This window comes from Callithrix jacchus, chromosome 7, assembly GCF_049354715.1.
Source record: "Callithrix jacchus isolate 240 chromosome 7, calJac240_pri, whole genome shotgun sequence".
NCBI lineage: Eukaryota > Metazoa > Chordata > Mammalia > Primates > Cebidae > Callithrix > Callithrix jacchus.
Genome location: NC_133508.1, coordinates 33,871,370 through 33,891,606, shown reverse-complemented (window position 1 = coordinate 33,891,606; position 20,237 = coordinate 33,871,370). Strand labels below are relative to the sequence as shown.

Sequence of the window (20,237 nt, the reverse complement as noted above, 5' to 3'; positions counted from 1 at the left end):
AAACCTCTGAGTAGGTGTGATGTGGTATTGACAAGAATATTTTGTGTATTTAAAGTGGAGAGTTCTATAAATATTTATTAAGTTTACTTGTTCCAGATCTGAGTTCGAGTCCTTGATATCTTTATTAATTTTCTGTCTCATTGAGTCTAAGTCTCTATGTGTCTGGGTGTTAGGATTGTTAGCTCTTGTTGTTGCACTGATCCTTTTACCACTATATCTTTGTTGCTTTAAAATCTATTTTATCAGATATGAGAATTGCAACTCCTGCTTTTTATTTATTTGTTTATTTTTGCTCTCCATTTGGTTGGTAAATCTTTCTCCATCCCTTTGTTTTGAGTCTTTGTGTATCCTTGCATGTGAAGTGGGTCTGGATGTAGCATACCGTTGGGTTTTGGCTGTGTCTTTTGATTGGGGGATTTAGTTGATTTAAATTTAGGATTACTGCCATTTGATGTTAACTGGCTGTTTTGTCCATTCATTGATGTAAATTCTTCTTTATGTTGATGCTCTTTACTTTTTGGTATGTTTTTAGAAAGGCTAATACTGGTTGTTTCTTTCTATGTGTAATGCTTCTTTCAGAAGCTCTTGTAAAGCAGGCCTGGTGGTAATAAAATCTCTGAGTACTTGCTTGTTCATAAAAGATTTTATTTTTCCTTCAGTTGTGAAGCTTAGTTTGGCTGGATATGAAATTCTGGGCTGAAAGTTCTGTTCTTTAAGGATGTTGAATATTGGCCGCCACTCTCTTCTGGCTTGTAGAGTTTCTGCTGAGAGATCTGCTGTAAGTCTGATAGGCTTCCCTTTGTGGGTAACCTGTCCTTTCTCTCTGGCTGCCCTTAGTATTTTCTCCTTCGTTTCAACCCTGGTGAATCTAATGATTATGTGCCTTGGGGTTGCTCTTCTTGAGGAATATCTTTGTGGTGTTCTCTGTATTACCTGGGGTTGAATATTGACCTGCTTTGCTAGTTTAGAAAAATTTTCCTGAATAATATCCTGAAGAATATTTTCCAGCTTGGATTCATTCTCTCTGTTGCATTCAGGTACACCTATCAAACGTAAATTAGGTCTTTTCACATAGTCCCACATTTCTTGGAGACTTTGCTCATTCCTTTTTATCCTTTTTTCTCTAATCTTGTCTTGTTTTATTTCATTAAGTTGGACTTCGACCTCTGATATCCTTTCTTCTGCTTGAACAATTCGAGTGTTTAAACCTATGCATACTTCTCGGAGTTCCCGTATTGTATTCTTCAGTTCCATTAATTCACTTATATTCCTCTCTAAGTTGTCTATTCTCATTAGGATTTCATCAAACCTTTTTTCAAAGTTCTTAGTTTCTTTACATTGGGCTACAACATGTTCTTTTAACTCACAGAAGTTTCTTATTATCCATCTTCTGAAGCCTGATTCTGTTAATGGGATGCGCTCATTCTCCATCAAGCCTTGTTCCCTGTTGGTGAGGAACTGTGATCCTCTTTAGAGGGATAGGCATTCTGATTCTGAGCATTCTCAGCCTTTTTACGCTGGTTTCTTCCCATCATTGTAAATTTATCCACCTGTCGTCTTTGCAATTACCAACTTTCAAATTAGGTCTCTGAGTGGACGTCCAAGTTGTTAATTCCCAGGGCCGAAATATGAGCAACCCACTGCGCCGGCCAAAACAGTGGCGTTAAGACTGATGGTGCTTTTCTGCCCGGGAATCTCCAGTCTGGCTTCCTTCTTGAGTCTGTCATAGGTAACTCTGCCTTCCTGGAGCTCCAAACCTCGGTCAGATGGGGAACCAATCCTGTTTACTCTGCACCAAGAGCTGCCGCGTCCAGGTGCTGGCAAAACCGCTGCGCCGGCCACAAGAGTCGCACTGGTGACCCGTGCAGCTCCTCCACTAGGAATCTTCTGCTCTGTGAGCGACCAAAATTTGTCTGAAAGTGTGGCATCCTCTCCTTCTCTGTGCTTTCACTGGGTGCTGCAATCCCAAGATGTTAGCAATCGGCCATCTTGGATCGTTCTCTCTAAGTTCGCAATAATTTTAGCTTCATAGGAAGTTACAAATAATAGTACAAAGAGGTCCTATGCACCCTTCGTCATTTCTCCCAATGGTTAAGTTAGATAGCTGTAGTACAGCATCAAAACCAGGAAATTTGCACTGGTTCAGGGTGTGTGTAGTTCTGTGTCATCACCTGTGCACATCAGTGTATCCGCTCCTACAATGCAGAAACAGAACTATTTCATCACGGAGACTGTCCTCCTGCCTCTCTGCTCCCCCTGTATCTAACCCCTAACCATCACTGACCTGTTCAACTCCATACTTTTGTCATTTTGAGAATGTTGTGTAAATGAAATCATATCATATATGATCTGTGAGATTGGCTGTTTTTTTTTTCCACATTGCATAATGCCCTTGAGACAGATTCAAGTTCACTAGTTTGTTGATTTGTATGGCTGAGTAATATTCTGTGATATGGACACACCCCAGTTTTTTTAAAACGATTCACCTATTGTAGGCTATTTTGGGTGTTTCCAATATTTAAATATTACAAGTACAGTAATATTTGGCAATGAACAATTGCATACAGATTGTTGCTTGGACGTAAGTTTTCACACCTTCGGGATAAGTATCTGGGGGCACAATTGCTGGATACTAAGATAGGTATATGTTTGATTTTTAAAGATACTACCAGGCTGTTTTCCAGGGTGACAGTGCCATTTTAAATTTCCAACTGCAATGTGTGGGAAGTCCAGTTTCCCTGTATCCATGGCTGCATTTGGTATTGTCACTACTTTTTCTTTTCACCAGTGTGATAGGTGTGTAGTAATAGCTCATCAGAGTCTTACTTGCATTTCCCCAATAGCTGCTGGTGGTGAACATCTTTTCACATGCTTGTCATCCATATGTCCTCTTCAGTGAAACATCTCTTCATGTCTTTTGCCATTTTCTAATTGGGTTGTTTTCTCATTGTTGAGGTTTTAGGATTTTTAAATTTTTTTGAGTCAATGTCTTGCTCCGCCACACAGGCTGGAGTACAGTGGGACCATCAAGATTCACTGCAGCCTCGGCCTCCAGAGCCCAGGCAACCCTGTCACCTCAGCCTTCTGAGTAGATGGGATTACAGTTGTGTACAACCATGCCCAGCTAATTTTTGCATTATTTTTTGTAGAGACAAGGTTTTACTATGTTGCCTAGGCTGGTCTTGAACTCCTGGGCTCAAGCAGTACAGCCCTGTCAGCCTCCCAAAGTGCTGGGACTATAGGTGTGAGCCAAGAAGGCTGACTGAGTTTTGAGTATTTTAAAAAATATATTCTGGATATGAGTCCTTTGTTAGATACGTGACTTGCAAAAAATTTTTTCTAGTCTGTACTTATTTTTTCATCTTCTAATTAGAGCTTTCATAGGGGGAAAGTTTTTTATTTTGATGACATGCAATTTATGTCCTAAATTTTATGGATAATGGTTTTGTTATGAGTCCTAAAAACCCATGCATTAGTTGCTAAAGAATCCCATACATTTTTTCTTAAATTTTCTTTTTTTTTTTTTTTTTTTGAGACGGAGTTTCGCTCTTGTTACCCAGGCTGGAGTGCAATGGCGCAATCTCGGCTCACTGCAACCTCCGCCTCCTGGGTTCAGGCAATTCTCCTCCCTCAGTCTCCTGAGTAGCTGGGATTACAGGCACGTGCCACCATGCCCAGCTAAATTTTTGTACTTTTAGTAGAGACGGGGTTTCACCATGTTGACCAAGATAGTCTCGATCTCTTGACTTCGTGATCCACCCGCCTCGGCCTCCCAAAGTGCTGGGATTACAAGCTTGAGCCACAGCGCCCGGCCAATTTTCTACTTTTATATTTATGTTTAAACCTATGATCCATTTTGAGTTAATTTTTTGGTAAGATATAAAATTTAGGTTGATTTTACCTTTTCTTTTTGCCTATGGATATCTCATGGCTCCTACACCATTGATTGAAAAAACTATTTTATTACATTGAATTGTTTTTGTTGCACAGTTGTGAGAAATCAATTGACCATACTTCTTAGCTATTTCTGGGTTCTTTATTCGATTCCATCAATCTGTATGTTTATCCTTTTGTAAATACTACACAATCTAGGCTATGATACCTATATTACAAGTCTTGCAATCTGGAAAAGTGATTCCTCCCATTTTATTGTTCTTTTCCACAGTTAAACAATTCTGTCTTTTGCCTTTCTTTATTAATTTTCAAATAATCTTGTCACTATCTATAAAAAACATCTTGCTCAGATTTTTTTCTTTAGATAGGGTCTTGCTGTGTTGCCCAGGCTGGAGTGCAGTGGCATGATCACAGCTCACTGCAGCCTCGTCCTCCTGAGCTGAAGCAGTACTCCCACCTCATCCTGCCACGCAGCTGAGACTACAGGCATGCACCAACACACCTGGCTAATTTTTTAATTTTTTATAGAGTTGGGATCTCACCATGTTTCCCAGGCTGTCTTTCTGGGATTTTTAAAGAAATTGCATTAAACTTGTATATCAATTTGGGGAGAACTGGCTTATTTCCCACATTGTCTTTCCATCCATGATCATAGTATGTCTTCCCACTTTTAAACCTTTTTTGATTTTTTTTCAGAAGCATTGTGTAGTTTTCCACATATTTATTTTACATAGATCTTCATAAACTAAAGTTTGGCTTATAGATGTGTATCTATGTGTTTTGTTTTGTTAGGGATTATAAATAGCATTGTATTTTTAATTTCAGTGACCATGTGTTTATTGCCAACATACAGAAAATACAATGGATTTTTGTATGTTGATCTTGTATCCTCTGACCTTGTTGAACATGCGTTTTAGTTCTAGGAGATTTTTGTAGATTCTTTGGAATTTTCTATGTAGATCATCGTGTCATTTGCAAGTAAGAAGCATTTTATTTCTTCCTTTTCAAACTGTGTACTTTTATTTCCTTTTCTAGGCTTATTGCATTGCCTAGAACCTCTAAAACTGTGTGGAATTACAGTGTAGGAGCACACATCCTTACTTTATCATAGGGAAACCATTCAGTCTTTCTCCATTATGTGTGCTTGAACCCGATTGTTTTTGGTAGATGCTCTTAAGTTTAGAAGTTTTACTTTATGTCTAGTTTTCAGAAGGTTTTCTGACATGATGGGTGTTGAATTTTGTCAGATACTTCTGCATCGATTGATATAATCATGTAACTTTTCTTCTTTGATCTGTTAATATGATGGATTGTAGTAATTGATTATTGAATATTGAACCAGGCTTGAATTTCTTCAGTAAACACCATTTGGTCATGGTATATAATTTATTTTATATATTGCTGAATTTCATTTGCTAATATTTCATTAAAGGTTTTGCTTCCATATTCATGAGGCATATTGGCCTGTAGCTTTCTCTTCTTTCTTTCCTTTTTTTTTTTCTTTTTGCTGCTGTCTATCTGATAGCTGCTGTCATCTCTTCTCTGTATTCTTTTGAATATATATTTATGTATTGTTTATGCTAGCAGAGGTCTACTTGAAACATGAAAAAAATATCTGCAACAAAAGATTAAACTCAGTCTAAAGTATTGCTTTATAGAAGTGAGATTTTACTGCATTTACGTGTATATTTAAATTCGTAAGTATATAAAGGAGATTTTTTTAAAATTAAAATTCTGTTGAGGGTTTTAAAATTATTTCCAGGTAACTAAGATTGATTTAGGACATAAATTATATCAATATGTTATAAGTTGAAGAGGATGTTGTATTAAATAGTTTAATAAAATCATAGTAAACTAAACGTATCTTCAGTAAAGTTGAACATTTAAGGTTTGTTTCTTAGTTGTAATGTAAACAAGTTTTACTTCAGAATTTGATTGGATACCTGCCTTCTAGTCCTTAATTTAAAGATTCCCCATTTGTGTATGCATTCCATAAAATGACAGAGTTGATGACATTAAGCCAAGATTGTCTTTTGCTAGTAATGAAGAGTTATGGTGTGGATTTGTGTTTAAGCATCACTGTATGTTGAATGTTTATGGTGTATTGATAATGAGTAAGATAGATATAAAACATACACATAAATATTTTTATATAAAATGTATGTAACTTAAAAAAATTATTTTTTGCCTTAAATTTATGAGTAATATCCAAGTAGATGCCAGAAATGATCTATTCCTTGTGAGTTTTTAAAGCTAGTTAATACGTGAAAATTTAAACTTAAGATTTAAATTATGGCCAGGCATGGTGGCTCACACTTGTAATCCCAGCACTTTGGGAGGCTGAGGCAGGAGGATCACTTGAGATCAGGAGTTTGAGACCAGGCTGGCCAACACAGTAAAACCCCATCTCTACTGAAAATACAAAAATTAGCCAGGTGTGGTGGTGCACAGCTGTAATCCTAGCTATTTGGGAAGCTAGGGTACAAGAATCACTTGAACCTGGGAGGCAGAGGTTGCAGTGAGCCAAGATCTCATGCCATTGCTCTCCAACCCGGCGACAGAGTAAGCCTCTATCTCAAAAAAAAAAGATTTAAATTATGACTGCAATCTTGTTGACATGAACAAAAAGTATCTAAAATTATTATTTCTGAGCATCCATAGCACTACTTCACAATCTATAATGTATTTGACCTATTATTTATACCACTGATCTCCTATAGCTGCATGATATAAAATATAGTTTACAACACATTTTGATGACTGTTTCTATATGCAGTTCCTAGAAAAGGAGTAGTTTCTCTGATTTCAGCTTTGTTCCGATTTCATAGGATTCAAGCCAAAACTCGAGAATTTAGGGAGCGGCAAGCCCGGGAGCGTGACTATGCTGAAATCCAAGACTTTCATCGGACATTTGCCTGTGATGATGAGTTGATGTATGGGGGAGTTTCTTCTTATGAAGGTTCCATGGCTCTCAATGCTAGACCTCAGAGCCCACGAGAAGGTCATTTGATGGATGCTTTGTATGCCCAAGTCAAAAAACCGCGGAATTCCAAACCTTCACCTGTAGACAGGTAGGCGCCAGGAGCAATCTTGGTATTGCTTCCAAATCAACTTTTCTATAGCTTCTGACAAGGGAGTAGATCGTTCATCAGCCCTCAAACTAGAACTGCCTTTTATTAATGGCCTTTAAAAAGCTGTTGTGTCTAAAAGTATTGAGTTGACACAAATCGAAACCTAAAGGAAGGATCAGTGGAGGTTTTGATGGCTTCTGTAATGATTCCAACATATTTCATTTTGTTCTTAAGATGGTTTTATACCTGAAAACCAACCTCAAGTTTATAACTCAAATGAAAAGCAAACTTAAAATTATGACTCTTCTACTGAAGTGATTGATATATCCTTTTATTGCTAGCAGAGCCTGTAGGTGTGGCAATTAAATAGATGTGGAATGATATGATTTGTTCCAATTATGATTTAGACGGATCACTTATTAGGCGGTGAAACTTTATATTATGAAAGAATCGGTAAATGAGAAGAATAGTGTAGTGTAACAGATTGCTTATGGACGGCCACAGACCACAGGTCTGAATTATGTATATAGTGTAGCACACTGGAGTGCACTGTTCACTGTATCATTTTTTAATTGATACATAATATTTTACATATTTCTGAGATATATATGAGTATTTTTTAAATGCACAGAATGTGTAATGGTCAAGTCAGGATATTTTGGGTATCCCTCAGCTTGAGTGTTTATTTATCTGTTAATTGTATTTTAATGGCTATATATTTATTTAAAATTTTAACTGAAACAACTTTAAACACATCTTTTCTGCTCTTCCATTTGTATGTTCAAGTAACATGAGTTTAGTTCACAAATAATTTCCTTTTATAGCAAATGTGTGCATGTTATTGTCATAAATGATACAATCAGCCCATCATCTCTTATAATGGTTTCTGGTAAGTGTTGCTCTATCTAGAAACTGGACTTTGAACATTATAAATAGCAGGTTTCATTGAAACCAGGGGCTCTCAAGCGTCAGTGCTTTAGCTTCAGTGTGCGTCAGAATCTCCTGGAGGGCTTCTTAAAACACACGTTGGTGGACTCTCTCCCCAAATTTTGATTCAGTAGGTCTGAGGTTGAGCCGAAAAAGTTGCATTTCTTCCACATAACCAGGTTTGATGCTGGTGCCGCTGGTCCTGGGGATGGCACTGTAAGAGTGCAAGACTAGAGATGTACTGAATTACTTCATCTAGAGCATCCATGTGTTACTGGTTACTGCGTTTTGTACCCAGTGTCTGTTTTAGCTACTTCCAGCTATTTTTAATAGTGGTTTGCAGATGCAATGGGTCTCTCACACAAATCCAGAAGGAAATATTTTTAAAAATAGCAAATGGGAAGCCAGATCTTCAGGTGAAATGCTAGCCAGAGTATTTTTCTGTTTTTTGTTTTGTTTTGCTTTTGTTGGGTTTTCAGTTTTCCTTATTGTCTTATGAAAATCTGTAAATCCGTTTGGTATTGACTATAAAAACTGGACAATATAAGTTAACATTGGAGGCTTGTGGCTTTTTGAGACCCCTTTGGTGTGATCACCTAGAAGGTTCACTTGCTTATTAGCTAACCACAGATAAGTCAGGATCCAAAGAATAAAATTATCAGTGACAGTGACATTTTCTTTAAAAGCTTTTACTTGGTTTCTGCTGTACTTGTGAATGCTGCTTATAGAAGGTCAAACAGCATTTGAAGGTCACGAATGTCCTATTGGAATTATCTTCATGAGAGAAAGGACACCATAACACTGGCATTGTCAGTAACTTTTGGAGGATGTAAAAAATAATTAGTTGACATTATTGATCTTTGATAAATGCACTCCTCATTTTCTGCACCTTCCACATCCACTTCGAAAATCTGAAAAACAGCACACGACCTCGTAGCAGTTTTTCCCGTAGCTCAGAAGTGCCACACGACATCAGAGCCAGGAGTCGGATGGGATCTTTCTTCCCAGTTCCTGAGGTCCAGAAGTGGTTCCTTAAAGCCCCAGTTTAAATCATAGTACCCTACAAGAGTCTAAGTCTTGCAAGTAAATGTCTGCAAATTTTCATTAGTGCTAACATGCTCAGAACACACTCTTTCTGGACTCCAGCATACCCACCTGTAGTCTCTATCCTGCACTGTCCTAACCCCAAGTCAGCCTCCTAATTTCTGTCAAAAGCCACTCAGAGAAACATTCTGGAAGAGACTTTAGTCATGAGGATAAGTTACACCAAACTGTGAGTAACCGAGAATCACATTTTAGACACTGCTGTATTCAAAAGCCCCTCTCAGCCTAACTCAAGCACAGCCATATGCGTTTGTGTCGCAGAAGGGTGATTAGACTAGATAATTTGTAAGATGCTCCAACTCAGAGAGACATAATTTATGTTTTTAAGAAAAAGGACTATAGGACTATAGAAACTTTTGTTTATTGTAATTATTATTTTTGCAGAGAACAAGATGTCCATGAAACAATGATTGATGTTACTAACTCAAAAAGTTGGGAATTATTGTTCCTATAAAGCCCTTCTTCACCTACCTTTAACGGAATGCGGATTTGGCTGAGAAGTCGTGGCATCTCCTCCGTTCTGTTCCTGTTGGAGAGAAAGCCATAGAAAAGTGCTTCTCAGACTTTAGAAGTATAGCGAGTCTTTTTTTTTTTTTTAAAGGAAAGACAATCTCTTACTACTGCAGTATTGAACTAAATTGTTTTGATTATAATGTTACTTAAATATGTATAAAAATAAAATAGGACTAAACTCCTTCTGTTGACAACCATTATACAACCATAAAACCAAATATCTTTACAAATTAAATACAAACGAAATGGCAAAGCCATTACATTCAAATGAACAACATTAACTTAATGTGACCAATAATGTGTCTTAAATCTCGACTCTTGCACAAATCATGACTATGGTGGTGGCTGCTCTGTGGCAGGTTCAGGCGGGTTCGTTTGCCGACCCCCGCAGTCTCAGTGCTGACTGTTTGCCCATCCCTTTTCTCTGTTGAATTTCTGCAGTTCTTTTGTATGTTCCTGTTCAGGAACCTTTGGCCTGCACATCCCACAGGGGCATCACACGTGCATGAAGTTCAGCTCGCTTTTGTTGTCATTAACCGGAGACAGTGAAAATAGCATTCCATAGTGCCTTGATGTGTGTAAACCCAAAGTCAGACAGTGAAATCACATGCCTGTAAGATGATCTAGAATATGCTTATACTAACTTTTTTGAAAAGTAATTATTCAAGTGGAAACATGCAACTTGAAACTCCTCAGAGATTATTTCCCATATGAAGAATATACACAATAGAGAAACTCCTGTCAACTGACAAAATTCCACCAAAATTTGCAATTGGTGTCCAATGACCTTTACTAGTCAAATGTTTGGATTTCATGGGAATGCAGGCAGTTGACAGTCTGACACATGGCCTGCGTCTGTTCTGGGATTTTCATTGTTCAATGAGGAAACAATATTCTATATTTCACTGCTTAATCATTTTAATTGATCTTATAGTCAGAAATATGGATCTGGTAGCCCCACATGGAAACAGCTAGGGATGATTTATTAAATGTGGTGAATTTGGTGTCAAAATGGGACATTTTCTCAATTTCTATGTATTACTTATAAAATGCTTTTTATGGGTAGCATCATGCTATGTCTAGAAATAGTCACTTCTATTTAATTTTACTATCATGTGAACTGTAGGCTGTAGTCACAATATCACTGTTACTACTATGTATTAGTGACATGGGTAACATTTTGATTTCATGTTGAATCAATGCTAAAGAGAAGCAGATCCTATCCTTGTGTTTTATATAAATAACAAGGCATAAAATGCAAAAAAATGTTGGCATAGGCCGGGCACAGTGGCTCACGCCTGTAATTCCAGCCCTTTAGGAAGCCAAGGCAAGAGGACTGCTTGAAGCCCAAAGTCTGAGACCAGCCTGGGCAACAAAGTGAGACCCAGTCCCTACAAAATTAAAAATAAATTATCCAGGTATGGTGGCATGCGCCTCTAGTCCAAGCTACTCAGGAGGCCAGGGCAGGAGGATCACTTAAACCTACGAGTTTGAGACTGCAGTGAGCTGTGATTGCGTCACCACACTCCAGTCAGAGCAACAGAACAAGATCCTGTCTCTTAAGGAAAAAAAAAATCTCAGTTTTCTCCTGGTTAGCAGTGTGCTTAGCTAAAAGTTTCCCAGACTCCCTTGCAGTAAGAGGTGACCATGTGACATAGTTCTGACTCCTAAGTAAGGAGCAGATTTAGAGCTGGGACTTCCTGTAAAACTAGTCTTTTCCTGAGTGAAATGGGGCTGACTCATTTTGCCCTTTGCCATTTTCCTTAATTCTAAAGGTATAGCCTACAGGAAGAAAGAGGGTAGGAGTCTAGTCCTGTGAGCAGCTGTTCTAGTTCTTGTCACCTGTGAAAATTGAACTTGTTGCTTGTTTAAGTTACCTACAATCAGGTTTCTGTTTCATGAAGCCAAAAACCATTCTGAATACAGACGCTCCTCAACTTTCAATGGTGTTCTGTCCTGATATAAGTTGAAAATACCATGTTGAAAATGCATTGAATACACAAAACCTGCAGACATCATGAAACGCCTAGCCTACCTGAAACATGCTCTGAACACTTACATTAGCCTGCAGTTGGGCAAAATCATCTGTTCTAACATGAAACCTATTTTATAATGAAGTGTTGGAGATCTTGTGCAGTTTATTGAGTACTGCACTAAAAGTGAAAAATAGGTTGGTTGTGTGGGTACCCAAAGTAGCACTTTTGCACTGTCTAAAGTTGAAAAATCTCAAGCTGAATCATAGCAAGTCTGGGACCATCTGTATAATGAATGTGCACACAAGAGCCCAAAGGGAATCATTGTCATTTGATCAAAATGGTGTACATTTTGGAGAACTATCCCCTGGTCAAATAATTTCCACAGTATTTTGTGAAATTAAGTAATGAGCAGTATTCTCCAGTGTTGCTCAATTAGCTCTTCTGCCTTTTATTTTGTTATGCATCTAATTAAAGACATGTTACCAGTCAGATGTCTGCCAGCAGCTATTCTTAATTCTTTAAGACACTGCTATCCTCTGGTAACTTGTACTTCCACCAACAATCCTGCTATGAAGTAAGAATGTACTTTTATACAGTTGAGTATAACGTACAAGCGAATGAACTATGGAGCCAGACTGCTTGACGTTGATCCTCGGCTCTTCTATTTTCCCTTTGAGACAGGGTCTTACTCTGTCACCCAGGCTGGAGCATCATTTGGACTCACTGCAGCCTTGATCTCCTGGGCTTAAGCAATCCTCCCACCTCAGCTTCCTGAGTAGCTAGGACTACAGGCATATGACCTGATGCTCGACTATTTTTATTTATTTTTCATAGAGATGGGGTCTTGCTATGTTGCCCAGTCTGGTCTCAAACTCCTGGGCTCAAGTGATCCACCTGCCTCGGCCTCCCAAAGTGCTAGGATTACAGGTGTGAGCCACCATGCTCTTCCTCCTGGGCTCTTCTGCCATCAGCTCTGAAAAATCTCTGCTTCACTTTCCTCGTCTGTAAAATGGGGATAATAATGGTACTTACCTCATTAGGTTTGGGAAGGATTAACTGTGTTCATGATGTATAAAACACTTCACACAGAGCATGGTCTATAGTTAGCATGATTTGTTTGCTATTGCAATTGTTACTTAGGAAATGGGCTTTTACTCTCAGGAAGGCACATATGCTTTCAGCATCCAGAAACAAGCAAGAAATGAAATTGAAATAAAGACAAGTTTGATTCTTTATACTTAACATAAATATAGGATTGTGGGAATGCAATTCTGCTGATGCCACTTCCTTTGTTAAATAGCTTGGTCTCCTAAGTATTCTCCGTAAATCATATCACATCATCTTTAAATTAGGAGTTACTGAATTCTGGATAAGGAATTCCAGATGGCTTCTATAATATAAAGCCTTAGATTAAAAGTAAATGCTTGGTAGCATGAAATGTCTTATTTGAGAGTGACAGGGTTCATGGTATAAGGACCTGATCTCTCAATCAATTTCAGCCTTTCTTTTGATAATTTGAAGGTCTTCATTTTGGACTTGCATGAAAGTTTTCAAAGTTCTTTATGTTTTGCCTTCAAGAAATTCTTACTGAGTCTAAGTTTGCAACACTCCATGGAAATAGGAAGGTTTAAACAGCTCAAACCTTGTCTAAAACGTTGGCATTTCTGTTTACATCAAGTTATATGAATCATGATCTTAACAACTGTAGAAGTAGGCACAGTGGCTCACATCTGTAATCCCAGCATTTTGGGAAGTAGAGGTGGGAGAATTACTTGAGGGCAGGAGTTCAAGACCATCCTAGATAGCACAATGAGATGTTGTCTCTAAAAAAAATACTAAAATTATCTGGGCATGGTGGTCACACACCTATAGTCCCAGCTACTCAGGAGGCTGAGGTGGGAGGGTTGCTTAGCACAGCAGTTTGAGGTTGCAGTGGGCCATAATCATAGCACTGTATTCCAGACTCAGCAACAGAGTAAGACCTTGTCTCTAAAAAATAAAAACAACAGAAAAAACTGTCACAGGCTGTGTTTTAAAACAGTAGTTTTTCTAACTGTAGCATAGTAGAAAGAACCGGAGCGCTTCTCACAGATCCTGACCTCCCCTCGTAGATATTGTGATTCAGTAGATGTAGTTGACTACAAACTCACATTTTTAACAAGTGCCCCAGGAAACTCTGATACAGCCACCCTTTGAAAAATATTTCTCTCAGGCTAATAAAAGAAAAACTGGAAGGCCTGGCACGGTGGCTCAAGCCTGTAATCCCAGCACTTTGGGAGGCCGAGGTGGGTGGATCACGAGGTCAAGAGATCGAGACCATCCTGGTCAACATGGTGAAATCCCATCTCTACTAAAAATACAACAATTAGCTGGGCATGGTGGCACGTGCCTGTAATCCCAGCTACTCAGGAGGCTGAGGTAGGAGAATTGCCTGAACCCAGGAGGCAGAGGTTGCGGGGAGCCGAGATCACGCCATTGCACTCCAGCCTGGGTAACAAGAGCGAAACTCCATCTCAAAAAAAAAAAAGAAAAGAAAAGAAAAACTGGAACTCCAGTGTGAGTTAGTTTGTTACTGTTAACACTGAGGCTGTGAAATAATTTATCATTTCTGTTAGATACAGCTTTATCCTGGCACTTATGATGACCATTGTTTGTCTATGATCAAATCATCATATATTTTTTTTAAAGGACGTCTTGCAGGTATCACATTTCTAAACTTCATTCCGTTCAGTGTTTTGTTGTTATTTTTCCTTTGAGACAGAGTCTTACTCTGTTGCCCAGGCTGGAGTGTAGGGTGACGTCTTGGCTCAATGAAGCCTCCGCCTCCCGGGTTCAAGGGATTCTCCTGCCTAAGCCTCCCGAGTAGCTGGGATTACAAAATAACTCAGCTAATTTTTGTATTTTTAGTAGAGACAGGGTTTCACCATGTTGGCCAGGCTGGTCTTGAACTCTTGGCCTCAAGTGATCCACCCACCTTGCCTCACAAAGTGTTGGGATTATAGGCGTGAGCCACCGTGCCTGGCACTGTTCAGTGTTTCTAGACACCAGAAAGTTTCTTTTCCTCTAGGTTACACAATTCTCATTTGGAAAGTTCAGTACACTTTCAATTCTTAACAAAGAAATGATTAAATCAGGGTCAATAATGTTTTTTATTTGCTTGAGGACACCACGCAATTTGTATTTTTATGTCTAGAGACCAGAATCTGTAGTTAAATATTCTACAGAAAGACAGCTTTAATGGACATTACTGACTGTCACTATGCAATCATTTGCCACCAGGAGTGCATTGTCCTCAAATATAATTGGAATAAAATAGGAACTGTGTCACCATAAATCTAAATAGCAAGAAAATAGTAGGCTAGACTCCCCCTGCTTGCTGAGGACACCTTAATGGAAACATAAATACCATAATCACATGCTTTTTGCATGCATTTTACCAGTAAAGAGAAAAATACCGATTTTAAAAGAAAAGACCTTTGTGAACTTACTTTCCCCTCCCGTTAAAATCAGAATCTGGTTGTTTCAAAAGGAAGCCTGGCAAACACAGAACAAAACTAATTTTCTGAGATATAGGCACTTATTAACCATGTGCTCTTTCAGAAACGTTGGGTCATGTAACAAAGTTGTATTTGCTACTCAAAAAGTCAAATACCACTTTACTTACATTTGCTTAGTATTACTCACCTCTGCTTTTCTCGAAATGTGAGAAAGTGATTCTCGAAGGTAGTCAATCCTGTTGTAATGTGAGTTCTGCAAGTTGGTGCCTTTGCTAATTAACGTGCTCCATCCAGCTTGGGCCTGATCTCAGTGCCCTTGGCTGTTTACTAATGTCTCTGGCTTTGGCTGGCTCCTTCTCCATTCATGTTAGCAATTGTTCCAAACTTTGTTACTCCCACTTCAGCACAACTCAGCTCCAGACTTCTAGCCCATCCACATCTGTACCTGGGGTACTTGCTTCTCCTTAATTGCTGAAGATCACAATTAAGAGTTGTTCCTCCTTCCAGGCCAGCTCTCTAAACAGTCTTCCAGATCTCAGCTCCACGCTTGATCTGCTTGAAGGTGCCCTTCAAGGCACCTGCACCATCAGTCTCTCCCCTGAGCCCCTGTCTTCAGCCTCTGTCTCTCTACTGGCACTTCTACCATACTGTTTGAAAAGAATAAAATTGGCCAGGTAGGGCAGCTCAGGCCTATAATCCCGGCACTTTGGGAGGGTGAATCTAGAGGATTGCTTGACCCCAGGAGTTTGAGACCACTTTGGGCGACATGGCAAAAACCCATCTTTACCAAAAATTTAAAAATTAGCTGGGCATGGTGATACCCACCTGTAGTCTCAGCTACTCAGAAGGCTGACGTGGGAGGACTGCTTGAGCCCAGAAGTTCAAAATCAGCTTGGACAACATAGTGAGACCCTGTCTCTGCAAAAAATAAAATTAGCTGGGCATGGTGGCACCTACTTAGTCTCAGCTGCTTGGGAGGCTGAGGCAGGAGGATTGCTTGAGTCCAGGAGTTTGAAGCTTCAGTGAGCTATGAATGTACCACTGTGCTCCAGCCTGGCCAACAGAATGAGACCCTGCATGCCAACCTGGTTGATAAACGAGATTCTGTCCTTTAAAATGAAAAAGAAAAATTCCCTTTTCACCATCTAGCTATTTGCATCCCTATTTTTCCACTTCACTTCTAATTCAAACTTCTTGACAGATTAATCTATTAATACATTTGACATAGACTGCTGTATCTTCTTTCCCACATCTCTCATTCATTCCTCTCAGCATTCGCAAGTTCCAGAGATTAGGGCCTGGGCATTTTTGGGGAAGCACGGTAATGTCTGATCTCACTAGCCCAGTTCTCTCTTCACAATGCTTTACATGGTAATGCTTCCCCAAAGATGCCCATGCGCTAATCTCTGGAACTTGTGAATGTTATCTCGTAAGGCAAAAGAACCTTCAAATGGGGAGGTTTTCCTGGATTATCCTGTTGGGCCCACTGTCATCACAAGGCTTTATCAGTGAAAGAGGGAGTCAAAAGGAGCAGAGTCAGGGAGGGATTGAAGATGCCGCCCTACTGGCTTTGAAGATGGAGGAAGGGACCATGAGCCAAGGGATGCAGATGGTTTCCAGTAGCTGGAAAAACGGTGAGGAAGCATATTCTCCCCTCAAGCCTCCAGAGGGAACTTGGCGCTGCCAACACCTTGATTTTCACCTAGTGAAACCCATTTCAGACTTCTGACCCTCAGAACTGTAATGTAATAAATGCGTATTGTCTCAAGGCGATAAACCTGCGGTGATTTGTTGCAGTACCCATCATGTATTTGTTTCCTGAGGGCTTCCTAGAAGCCTGATTCAATGAAACTTGAGCCCTTTGCATTCTAGATTACTCTATGGCATTCCTAAAACTCTGTTCTCTTTGTTTTTGTGGTACTGCTTTCTCCTTCCTTTACGACTATCCTTTTTTGTTTTAGAGACAGAGTCTTGCTCTGTCACCCAAGCTGGAGTCAGTGGTACTATCACAGCTCACCGCAACCTCAAATTCCTGGGCCCAAGTACTTCTGCCTCAGTCTCTCAAGTAACTGGGTCTACAGGCATGTGCTACGATGCACAGCTAATTAAAAAAAAATTTTTTTTTTAGACATAGGGTCTTGCTATACTGCCTTGAACTCCTGGGTTAAGCAATCCTCCTACCTTGGCTTCCCAAAGCGCTGAGATCACAGGCATGAGCCACTGTGCCCTTTTGGACTATTCTTTAACTGTCTCTTTAGAGGTTCTATTCTACTTTTTCCTCTTAGATTTTGGATTCCCTAGGGAAATAGGTCTGGACCACTGCTATTTCTATATGTTTTTCTTGGTTAAGGTTTTAACTACCACTAGGCGTGATGATGCCTGATCTCACTAGCCCTGTTATCTCTTTACAAGCCCCAGATTCCTGCAGCACCACCAGCTGGGAATGCATATTTCCTATGCCTATCAGTCACCTGAACCCAATCAATCTAAAACAGAATTCAGCATTCTTCGTTCTAAACCTCCTCTAGTTTCATCAGCCTAATCTCAGCAAATGCAGTCACAACCCACTTATCTCAAGCCAGAGCCTTTCTTGTGTAGCCTGCTCCCCGCATGACAGTCAGAGACAAAGCCCTACCAATTTGCCATTGTAAGTAATTCTACAACCTTCTCTCCTTCTGTCGCACGGCCCTTAGATACTGACAGTCACCTCCTGACCTCTCCCCGCTCTCCAGTCCTGTTCTCCACGAGTCCGCATTTCACCCAATACCTGGAATTTTGTACCTGAAACACATATGACCATGTCATTCCCTTGCTTCAAATAATTCTGTGGCTTATTGTCTCCAAGATGCTGTCTAAGCCCTCAGTATGGTGCTTATGGGCCTGTAAGACTTCCAATCTCGGGCTAATTCTATCAGACTGTGTCATATTGGTTCACATCATACTTTCCTAATAGAGGATCGGTTTTAAAGGATAAATCCAATTGCATCTAATACATGGGTGAATTACGTGGCTCTTTGGTGTTTCACATTCTGCAAATGTTAAATTTTGGTGAGTTAAAAACAAGCAATCACTATCCATTAAGCCATTCTAATATAGTTAGAGATGCAGCAATGAAATTAAAGGCTGAGGTGACATAAACCACCCAACAAATGAAATCTTGAAAGTAATGAAGCCATAAATAAGGTCATCGCTAATTTTAAAGACTTCTTGTTTAATTCTTTTTGTTGATTAACATTGCCGGAAACCACAATTTGTTTGTGGAAGTAATGTGTAATGGGAGTTGTTTATTTATATATTTATTTTAGCCTCGGAGGAAGTTTAAATATTCTGCAGAAATATGGGGATAAATGAAAACTGTTTTAGACTTTGGTCGTTAGCAGGCAAATAGTCCTCCAGCAAAGTATCTGCACTCTTGTTTTAATGTGTTTCTTTCCGTAGGCCACTGAACTTTTAGGTCTTTAAAGACACTGTAGGCCATTCCATGACCAAAATTTTCTTGAGCTGCCTAGTATTTCTTTTGATTTTAGCCTTCTAACGAAAGCTCCAAGATCCTGCTTCATGTGCAATTTGGCACGATAACTCATCTTTTTTTTTGGACCTAATCTCTTGGTTCCCCTGTCCAAACCCAAGTACCAATCTTGTTGGTATTTAGTGATCTTAAGTTGGTGTTATTTTCTTCCTTGCTCCTGCATAAGGATGGAATATCAATCAACGATTAATAAAAATTCATGAGGATTTATGTGGAGCCCCGTTGTGAGATGCATTTTCCACTTCTTGGGAGACTTCATCGAGCCCTAAATCCACAATCCAGTTTTAAATTACCTTCCCAGATGTTCTGCAGCTCGTCCTTGGGTACCCTAAGTCCTTGGTATAAATAACTATTTGATTACTTTCTTTTTGTTGTTGTTTCATTTCTTCTTCCATTTTCTTCCACTGGTTGATTTTATGTAACTAAAGGAGATGCAGTAGTTGATTTTAAAAGATACCTGTTTTTCTTTCCAATCAAGGAAGTTGATATATCCCTAGCTTTTTTCATTAAAACAGGTATATACATAGAAATGTGAAAATTACAAACTTTCTGTATCATTACGAAACAGTAACTAGATAATTCATATGTTCTATGGCTGTGTAATAACTATTTGAATATGCATTTGATATTGCATAAAATGAATTCAAATGTTGGAGTGGATTAAGATACATTAGTATATATATACATTTCTGTAAATCTCTTTTTAAACTGAATTTTCTGTATCAGTTTATGCCTTTCATTACTAGTTCTATTCCATAGACTATAATAGGGGGTCTTGTGTTGACTCTTTAAGAATACAGAGATTTGAAAATATCTGTTACTAAAACAAAATACTTTGGGACCAGGCAGTTGTCTCCAAGGTGATTCCTTTTGGTGGGGTGAGTGGATGTCTCTTGCAGCATAACTGGTTTTGTAGACTATAAATGTAAATTAAGTATCATAGGCAAGAAACTGATCTTAGCCTGAGATTACACTTCTTTATGACCTTTGTTTTAACTGAAAATCCTGATTGCCTCCAAGAGAGGCCAGCCTGGCCCTGCTCTGGTGGTGGTAACCTTGCCAGGGTTTAGGGCCTGACCAAGTGTGGAGCAAACCAAAGAGCAAAAGCCCATGGAGCCCAGCTTGTGACCAGAGCTGCAGACTGTCCAGATGAAATGGGGATGACCAAGTTCATGAGTCCAGAGGATTTTCTGGGTGTACACAAATTCAGACAAAAGCTTCACTGCTTGGACTTGATTGATAATTTTCATATAAGTAGAGGAAACAATATGAAGTCTGAATTAGTGAGTATGTTCAAAGATCTGATATTCTGAACTTTGAAATGTATCCAGCAACTCAGATGAAAGGCTTACTGTGCTTCAGTTAGTAAATCTTTATTTTTTAAACTCTATCATAGATTGTTTTTCATTCCAATTTTGAGGTAGATCAGATTTGCTTAAATTTTGTTTTGATGAGATTCATGTGTTGATTCCAACACCATTGGAATAGAAAATAGTTATTCTAAGTTTCTTTCAGATGAATCCCCCTAAAATCTTATTTATACTATAAATTTATATAGGAGAAAATGTGCTTAATAGTGGAAAAGTAAGTTTCTTTATAAATTTTCAAAAGCATGTAAAATAATTATAAATCATCTCTGTGAAAAATACTGCTATCGTTTCATGTTGACTTCATATAATTCTGGAATTGTGAAAATATATTTTTTATTTATTTACTTTTTCGAGAT

General features: G+C 38.9%; 1 protein-coding gene across 48 annotated transcripts in view; it reads left to right on the top strand.

The window, feature by feature from the left end:
- Positions 1 to 20,237, top strand: part of PARD3 (par-3 family cell polarity regulator) — a 716,461-nt gene that overhangs the window by 549,390 nt on the left and 146,834 nt on the right. For all 48 annotated transcript variants that reach the window (XM_078329879.1, XM_078329878.1, XM_078329877.1 and 45 more), the window contains one exon: positions 6,723 to 6,965. In XM_078329879.1, the coding sequence (XP_078186005.1) occupies positions 6,723 to 6,965 (243 nt within the window). The remainder of the gene's footprint in view (positions 1 to 6,722; positions 6,966 to 20,237) is intronic.